Source organism: Chiloscyllium plagiosum, chromosome 4 (genome assembly GCF_004010195.1).
Source record: "Chiloscyllium plagiosum isolate BGI_BamShark_2017 chromosome 4, ASM401019v2, whole genome shotgun sequence".
NCBI classification, from domain to species: Eukaryota; Metazoa; Chordata; class Chondrichthyes; order Orectolobiformes; family Hemiscylliidae; genus Chiloscyllium; species Chiloscyllium plagiosum.
In genome coordinates, this window is record NC_057713.1 from 47,289,494 (window position 1) to 47,299,430 (window position 9,937).

General features: G+C 38.4%; 1 protein-coding gene across 2 annotated transcripts in view; it reads right to left on the reverse strand.

Moving 5' to 3' along the window:
• The window catches only part of lrrcc1 (leucine rich repeat and coiled-coil centrosomal protein 1), a 196,018-nt gene that overhangs the window by 18,289 nt on the left and 167,792 nt on the right, over positions 1-9,937 (reverse strand). For both annotated transcript variants that reach the window (XM_043688159.1, XM_043688160.1), the window contains 2 exons: positions 7,813-7,950; positions 872-1,007 (listed from right to left, as the gene is read on the reverse strand). In XM_043688159.1, the coding sequence (XP_043544094.1) occupies positions 872-1,007; positions 7,813-7,950 (274 nt within the window). The remainder of the gene's footprint in view (positions 1-871; positions 1,008-7,812; positions 7,951-9,937) is intronic.

Genomic DNA, 9,937 nt, shown 5'->3' on the forward strand with positions numbered 1-9,937 from the left:
CACTCCACCCTCTCCTCCCTGACCTATCACCTTCATTCCCCCCCCACCACTCACCTATTGTACTCTATGCTACTTTCTCCCTACTCCCACCCTCCTCTCACTTATCTCTCCACCCTTCAGGCTTTCTGCCTGTATTCCTGTAAAACATCGATCTTACTGCTCCTCGGATGCTGCCTGAACTGCTGTGCTTTTCCAGCACCACTCTAATCTAGACTCTGGTTTCCAGCATCTGCAGTCATTGTTTTTACCTCGCTGATCTTTGAGGGGCCCTATTCTCTCCCTAGTTACCCTTTTGTCCTTAAATTGTGTTCATTAATCTTTCTCTGTTCCCAGTAAGCTTACTCTGGTTCTGTTTTCCCTCTGTTAATCAACCCTTTGTCCTCCTTTAATGAAATCTAAACAGCTACCGATTCTCAGGTCGGTCGGTTTTGTTTTTGCCGAATTGTATGGCCTTTACTTGGATCTAATACAATCCTTAATTCCCAATGATAGCCACGGTATGGCCACCTTTCCCATCTTGTTTATGTGCCATACAGGAATTAACAAAAACAGAAATTACTGGAGAAACTCAGCAAGTCTGTCAACATCTGTGGAGAGAAAGTAGAATTAATGTTTTAAATCCAGTGGCTCTTTTCAGAACTGCTTGCATTTCCTCTACGCACTCGATATATGATTGTCATTGCCTATCTACCCTGTAACGTTCCCCCATTTGATCATAGCTGGTTTGCACCTCATACCATTGTTTCTTCCTTTACTTAGATTCAGGATTCCCGTAATCCATTGATTGCAAAACGTTTTGGAACATCCTTGAGATATAATTAAGTTTTATATAAAGTCATTCTACCAGTGTATAAAGAAGGGAAAGTGTTACCTTTTCTTTTGCTGCTTCAATTTCCTTTTGCTTTTCATTGCTCAATTGTGTAAGTTGGGCCTGTTGAGCTACCTGTACGGTCTCAAGCTGATGTCTGAATGCATTATCCATGGAATGAATTTTTTCTGCTGCAGCCCTGAGTGATTGTGAACAAATGTTCTGATATAATAAATATGTCAAAAAATTGCTTGTTTACCAATATCAAAACTCAAAAATGCAAAACTCTTGAAAGTACAGGCAGCAAAAGTTTTGAGAATTCAATACATGAAGATATACAATAGTAACGCAATACTTTAACAGTGAAAAGTAATGAATAAGTTACTAATAAAATACAATCTATTGTAAAGCAAAACAATCCAGATGTTTAAAGTTGTTTTAATGGAGCAGGAGTCGACCAGTTGGCCCTCAAACCAGCTCCACTGTTCAATAACATTATGGAGGATTTGACTGCTCCACCTTCCTGGCTACTCCTGACAACCTTTCATCCTCTTGATTAACAAGAATTGATCCACTTCATTTGTGAGATTGCCCATTTTGTAGCAATAAAGGATAGATCAGGTCACGTTCTAGATGGTATGAAGTTAAATACAGTGGATGTCCAAAGACAGACTTAGGGCTTCAGATGCATAGATCTTTAAATTGTCACCAACAAATGCAGAAATTAATCAAGAAAGCTAATGGAATGTTGTCCTTTATGTCTAAAGGACTGGAAGACAAGGATGTAGAAGTTATACTGCAGTTATACAAAATTCTAGTTTGACCCCACACAATGTAATACTTTCAGCAGATCTGGGGGCTATACCTTAGGAAGGATATACTGGCTTGGAGGGAGCACAATGTAGGTTTAGAAGAATCACACTTAGACTTCAGGGTTACAAAGATAGCTTATAGAGTTTAGAAGGTTAAGGGTGATCGGATCTGAGCTTTCAATATATTAACAGGAATCAACAGGGTAGATGAAGATAAACTGTTTCCATTAGTTGCGGATCCTAGACTAGGAGGTACAATCTGAGAATTCGGGCCACACCATCAGGTTAGAAGTGTAGAAGGACTTCCTTCACATAAAGGGTGGTAGGTGATAGGAATTCTCTTCCACAAACAGCAGTAGATTCAGGATGAAATAGTTAATTTTTTGTTAAGCAAAATTATTAAGTAATATGGAATTAAGCCACAGATCACCCATGATCTCACTGAATGGTGGAACAAACTCAAGGGGCTGAATGGCCTACTCCTGTTCCTGTATTCTCAGGTACTTCTACCTTAATAATATTCAAGTACTTTGTTTTCAACACATTTCAGGATGGAAGTTCCAAAGACTCTCAACAATCAAAAGAAAAACACCTTTACTAATCACTGCCTTAAATGAGCAGCCATTATTTTAAAACATTGCCCAATTCTAGATTCTCTACAAAGATGTCAAGATCAGACAGGATGTAACATATGCCTGATGAAGGGCTTTTGCCTGAAATGTCGACTCTCCAGCTCCTCGGATGCTGCCTGACCTGCTGTGCTTTACCAGCACCACCCTCTCTACTTTAACATGTTTCAGCCTAGTCACTGCTGAATCTACTAAACTTCAGCAAATACATGTCCAACTCGTCAACCTTTCCTGATTAAGCAACCCACCCATTCCAGGAATTAGTCTTACAAACCTTCTTTGTCCCGCTTCTAAAACATTTGTATCCTTTTTGCAAGGTTTGTGAAGGTTTGTAGCTCAGGTTGAGGTTTAGGGTGTAGATTTGCTCGCTGAGCTGTAGGTTTGATATCCAGAAGTTTCATTACCTGGCTAGGTAACATCATCAATGGTGACCTCCAAGTGAAGCGAAGCTGTTGTCTCCTGCTTTCTATTTATATCTTTCTCCTGGATGGGGTTCCTGGGGTTTGTGGTGATGTCATTTCCTGTTCGTTTTCTGAGGGGTTGATAGATGGCATCTAGATCTATGTATTTCTTTATGGCGTTGTGGTTGGAGTGCCAGGCCTCTAGGAATTCTCTGGCATGTCTTTGCTTAGCCTGTCTCAGGATAGATGTGTTGTCCCAGTCAAAATGGCATGCCAAAATGGAACCCCATCCAGGAGAAAGATATAAATAGAAAGCATGAGACAACAGCTTCGCTTCCCTTGGAGGTCGCCACTGATAATGTTACCAAGCCAGGTAATGAAACGTCTGGATGTCAAACCTACAGCTCAGCGAGCAAACCTACACCCTAAATTTGTATCCTTCTTTAAATAAGGAGACCAATACTGTATTCACCAAAGCCATGTATAAATAAAGCCTAACCTCCCTATGTTTTTTAATAATTTCCACTCAGAAAAAATTATCACACTTTATTAGCTTTCCTAGTTAGGTGTTAACATTGTTGAACTCGATAGTGAGTCCAGAAGACTGCAGACTTCCCAAGCTGAAAATTAGATGCTGTTCTTTCAGCTTGAGCTAAATTTCACTTTTGTTTATGACTTCCAGCATCTGCAGTTCTTCAGTTTTTTCCTCCATCAATGCCAATATGTTATTCCCTACACCATTAACTTTTATTTTTCAGAATAACTTTTGATGTGACACGTTATCAAATAACTTCCGGAAATCTAAGTACAATATATATACTGGTTTCCCTCTATCAACACCGCATTGAATCACAGAATCCATACAGTGAGGAAATAGGCTGTTCGGCCCATCGAGGGTCATGCTACATTCTTAAAGAGCTTCAATAAATTGGTTAAACATTTTACCATTAATTGATTTCACGTTTACAAAATCATGTTGACTTTGCCTGATTCCCATTAATTTTTCAAAGTATCCAGCTATATTCCTTTCATAATCACTTTCAACATCTTTGTCATGACAGATGTTAACTTGTCTGTTTTTGCTTTTCTTTTTCTCCTCTCTTTGAATAATAGAATTCTATTTGCTATTTTCCAATCAAAAGGAACATTTTCTGAATTTAGGGAATGTTGGAAATTTAAAATCAGTGCATCAACTATTCACTAGCCCCTTCTTTCAAGATCCTAGGAAGAAATCAATCATGAGCGAGGGACTTGTTGGTCCAAGACTCCAACAATTTGCTCAGTACTTTTCATGGTAACTAATTTTCTTGAGTTCCTCCCTCCCTTCCATTTCCTGATATACAACTATTTCTTGGATCTTTTGTCTTTTAAATTTAGTGAAATTTAAATAGGAAATTAGATGAGGAATTCTGAAGTGTTATTTATGTTATATTTTGGTAAATTGTTAAGAGGGGTTTATTCAATTTGTCAAGTATACAATAGGTTAACAAAATTGTTAAAATTTAAATTTTGATACTCTACAGTACTGGTTGTATTGAAAAAGTGTTGTATTTTAAACAATCTTAAATACTGAACATTAATATTTATATCTGATGAAGCCTTGTTTCTGTGTAGCTCTGTTGTCTGTAAAATCTTGCTGTCACTCTTTTCATCGTAGATTTCAGTAATCATTTCTGTTTTAAATTCCCTTTTCCAGATGTAAAATAGATCTGACAGAATTGTCACGCTAATTTCCCAAATGGCCAGCAGATGGCAATGTAATACATTTTCCCACATTACACCACTGCTTTGTTTAAACATTTCATAGAATCTCTTTAGTGTGGAAACAGGCCATTTGGCCCAACAAATCCATACCGATGCTCCAAAAGTAACCCACCGGCCTACCCTATTACTCTACATCCCTGAACACTATGTGCATTTTAGCATGGCCAATTCACCTAACCTGTCTTTGGACAATGGGAGGAAACCAGAGTATCCAGAGAAAACCCACACAGACACGGGGAGAATGTACAAACTCCACATAGTCAGTTGCCCGAGGCTGGAATCGACCAAGGTCCCTGGCACTGTGAGGCAGCAGTGCTAACCACTGAGCCACCATGCTGCACTTCAAATCAGTTTTTCTTTTGACAAGTATTAGTTTTGCTATTGTTTGAAAATATTGATTTAAACAAAATCTTTTCAACATATATAAGAATGTAATTTATATATTTCAAGGTTAACATTAAATCTGTCAGATTATTCCAATGCCCGAGTTTGGATATTCTTCCCCAGAACTGATACTGTGAATTTGGATTGTGAGGCATACTCACTTTCTGAAAATTTATCAATAATATTGTCAGTTGTACCAGTGTTCAGCATTTAAAGCAAGTTCTAATTCTTCTAACTGCTAGTCATTCTTTTACAAAAGCAGGAAGGAGTCAGTCTGTTGTTATGCAAGGCATGTGATTTATATACATCCATTAACATCATTTATATTAGAGGTCGAATTTTGAACTGAGTTTTGGTCTATGTATATGAGGGGATTTGATGATTAACTTGTTAATATTTCTTGAGCCCTTTTTTTTAAACCAGTATGAGAAAGAGATCTTGGAGTCCTAATGGGAATTTGTTTGCGTTGGAGAGTTTTATGAGTAAATGTTGAAGTGTATTTAGCTGTTTTCAGTTAGAAGAATCAGGAATAGTTTTCCTTTTTGTTGACAGGGAAGACCCACAGCTTGGAAAACTTTTGGATTCAGTACATATAACCCTTGGCTGAAATTGGAAGCATGATTGGTTTCTTGGAGCAAGACGTCAGTGCAGAAAAGTCAGAAATAGGTTACCCCAGTGTAAGGGTTTAATTTGGAATTTCCAGGCTAGAGATGTTTGGTTGGAACCCTGAAAGGGCTATTCAAAGCTGAGACTTTCTTAGTGTGAATATCTAAGGAAAAGGCTAGCACACTCTCAAAACCTGGAATTGAAAGCAATAGTTAAGTGAAACCTAAATACGTGATAGAATACAGAGACAGTTCCCTGCTCTAAGTACTATGAGGTTGTAGTGATAGCAAAGTATTTTTACTATGTGTTTTGAATTCTTTCATTGAAACACAGAAAATAAGAGGGAGCAAGCTATTTTGTCCTTTGAGACTAGTCCACCGTTCAATATGATCATAGCTGATCATTCAATTCAGTATCCCGTTGCTGTTTCGCTACAATCCCTTTAAGCCACAAAAAATACATAAAACTCTTTCCTGAAAACATTCAATGTTTTGGCCTTAACAACTTTTTATGGCAGAGAATTCTACAGGTTCACCTCTGAGTGAAAAACATTTCCTCATTTCAGTCCTAAATGGCTTACCCTGTATTCTTAAACTGAGTCACCTCTTTTGGGTTTCTCAGTCATCATATACTGTGTCATCGTGTTAGAATTTTATACGTTTCTATTGAGAGTCTCATTCTTCTAAACGCTATTGAATACAGTCCAAATAGATCCAGTCTCTCTTCATATGTCAGTCCTGCCATCCCAGTAAGCAGTCTGGTAAATCTTTGCTGCACTCCCTTCATAGCCAAAACATCCTTCCTCAGGTAAGGAGACAAAACTACACATAGTACTCCAGGTGTGGTTTCAGCAAGGCTCTGCACAATTGCAACAAGACATTCCTGTTCCTTAACTCGAATCCTTTTACTATGAAGGCCAACATGCCATTTACCTTCTTCACTCCCTCTGTACCTGCATACTTACTTTCAGGAAGTGGTGTACAAGGCCAGCCAATTCTCACTGCAATTTCCATTTTCCCAACTGGATAATAATCTGCTCTTTTGCTACCAAGATGGATGATCTCACATTTATCCATATTTTCTTCACTTGCCATGCTTTTGCCCACTCGCTCAAATCACACTGAAGCATCTCTGCATTCTCCACAGTTCATCCTTCCACTCAGCATTGCAAACTGCTGCAAACTTGGAAAACTTACAAATTCTATTACACGTAAATAGTTTGGTTTAGTTTATTTTATATTATTTCCTTTTGCGTAATAATCTTGTTATTTTATTGTTAAAACCAGATCTGCAGTATTGTGCACTTGTTTTTGAGGGAAAGTCTAACTCATTAAATAAAAAGAAACTCATTAAGCCAGTTTTCAGTCTGGAATTTGCCTTGCAATAACACCAGTAGGGATTATAACATTGTCTTCTACAGTTGTTTATTTGAATTACATAGGTCAATGCTAACTCCAATCTGCACCTTCTCCTTCCTAAATAGCTCCCTTACTGGGGAAAATTAGCTTTTTTTTTTAAGTGTCTTACAATCAACCTGTTCAGTGATGATATGATATACCTCTGGAGCAGGTAGAATTTGAACCTGGGACTCCTGGCTCATTTTTCGTATCATGAAGCTACAGGTACTGATGTTCAGAGAAATTTGGGGAGGTATTTTCAAATCAATGGCATTACACACCTCTGGAGCAGGTGAAACCTGAACCCAGGCCTCCTTGCTCAGAGATGGCGATAGTACCACTGTGTCACAAGAACCCCTTTTTCCTGACTGATATGTTTACTTCAATACCTATTAGGTCCCCCCAATTATACCTACAGCATGTCTTGGCTCATTCTTAAAGAGATCATCATCTATAACATTGTCACGAATAGTATGGTTGGTAAGTTAGAAATGTTCCCTCAATAGTGCTGTCTTCTTTTTTATTTTACTGTAATCACTGAATGTGCTCAGTTTAAGTAGCAAATTGCCATTTGTTGACTTTCTGCTCTCCTACTTCTACTTCTCCCTGATCCTCTCTTTTAATCATGCCCTTCCTCACCCTACCCCTCTCCCAACCTCTTACTCACAAGTGAGTGACAGGGAGTAGCAGGTGGAAGTGATGAGCAGGAGGGTTGGGGAGGTGGGTGGTGGTTGCTAGGGGCTATGTGGTTATAGAAAGAGTGGCAGATGACATGGAAACATTTGGGTCACACAAGCAGGGTTATAGGAATTCACAAATGAAACAGTTAAAAGACTGTTAATCAACTATTTGCAACTCCTTTTCATAGAATCATACTGTACAGAAGAGATCTTTCAGCCCATCAAGTCTGCGCTGACAAAAACTACTCTAAATCTTTTGTACAATAAATAGCATTTCTATAGTAAATACAATAAGTTAAATTATGGAATTTCTTACAGTTACAAAACTTACTTCTTAGCTTTTAAGGCTTTGTCTCTCTCCTCAACAAGTTTTCTTTCTTTGGCATCAAAGGTTTCTTTCATCTGTTTGACTTGTGTTTCTAGCTTTGTCAGTACTTCAGCTTTGTTTTGCCACTTCTCACTAGCAGCACTGTAACATCAAAACATCATGGAGATAAAATAATCAGTTCTAATACACAGCTGTTAGTAATCAATAAAAGATTTTTTCAGACTTAGCTGGCTGTTTTATTTTTTATTCCTTCAGGTGATGTGGACTTTGTCAGCTGGGTCATCATTTATTGTTTATCCCTAGCTAACCTTAGAACAATGAGAGCCTTGTTGAACCACTAAAGTCTTTTTGGTGTCGGTACACCCACAGTTCTGTTAGGAAAGCAGTTCCAGGATTTTGACATAGTGACAGTTGGTAAAGTCATCATGACTTGATTTGATGAATTTGTGGATCCCGAAGAAGGTAAGAGTAGTGATTGCAGAGGGATGGCTATACTCTTAAAATCCTGCTTAGATATCGTGGTGGTGTTGAAGGATTGTAGACTTGCTAGAGGTTATACAAATGAACATAAGAAATGTATGGAGCTTTTAAAAAGACAAAGCATTTTTAACCAATTTGATTTGAGTTTTTTTTAAAACGATGATTAATGAGGGTAATGCAGTTGATGTGGTGTATGTGGAATTCCAAAAGGAGCTTGAAGGAAAAAGCCTTGTTAGACTTGTCAGCAAAGATGAAATCCATGGTTCAAAAGAGGGACATGGATATGAAGTAGGCTGACTGACAGGAAACAAGCAGGAGGCTGGAAGAACACAGCAAGCAGGCAGCATCAGGAGGTGGAGAAGCCAACATTTCAGGTGTAACCCTTCTTTAGGAAACAGAGCAGTGAACAGTTTATTTGGAATTGATGAGAGGATGTATAGATCGATTTAAGGGCCACTGCTTTTCTCAAGCTTGTTCGTTCAGGAATCAAAGCTAAGGAGACATATATTGAAAAAGTTGAGTTCTTCTCTTTTGTGAAGAGATGGTTGAGACCAGATTTAGTAGTGTTCACAATTATGAGGGATTTAAAGAGAAAGAGTAAACCTGTTCCCATTTGTAAAGGTAGAGAACTAATGGATACTAATTGAAGGTGTTTATCAAAACAAACAATAGAGACATAAGGAGAAATATTTTTCATGCAGGGATTGATTAATATCTAGTATGTATTACCTGAGTGTGTGGTGGAGGCAAATATACCTGGGGCTTTCAAAAAGGAATTGAAGAGAAAAACTTGCAGAAGTACAAGGCAAGGGTGGAGGTTGAGACAAACATAGTTTCTTTGCCTAAAGCAGGGAGGAATATGACAGACTGAAGATCTTCTTTCTGTGCTATAACCATTTTATGGTTATAGCACAGAAGTAACCTTGGAATACAGGATTTCTAAACAAATGTCTTACAGTTCAGACCACGTCACCTTTGATCCAGTGCATTTCAAAAAGCTGTCGTCAGCAGAAGTATAAAAATTGACAATTAGCAATTATCCGACTACTGCAATGTGCTTAATTGAATTAAATTCTGTATCCCACTACCCTATCTCAGTCACCTGTGAATTACTGGTGTTGATCACACACTAGGATTTACACTCTACAGCCACTAATATTTATTCTCGACAAAACAGAAGTGTGAAACAGTAATAAAACCGTTTAATGTTTAAATTAAATGTAATAAGAAAATTGACATAATGTTTCAATTGCCCATTTAAAAAATATCCAAATATTGGCTTTTATTCATGCAAGCAGAGATTCTGCCTGCTTTCACTTGTTTGCTCACAGTCAGAGTCACAGAGATGTACAGCATGGAAACAAGACCCTTCGGTCCAATCCGTCCATGCCGACCAGATATCCCAACCCAATCTAGTCCCACCTGCCAGCACCTAGCCCATATCCCTCCAAACCCTTCCTATTCATACACCCATACAAATGCCTCTTAAATGTTGGAGTTGTACCAGGCTCCACCACATCCTCTGGCAGCTCATTCCATACACGTACCACCCTCTGCATGAAAGCGTTGCCCCTTAGGTCTCTTTTATATCTTTCCCCTCTCACCCTAAACCTATGCCCTCTAGTTCTGGACTCCCCGACCCCAGGCA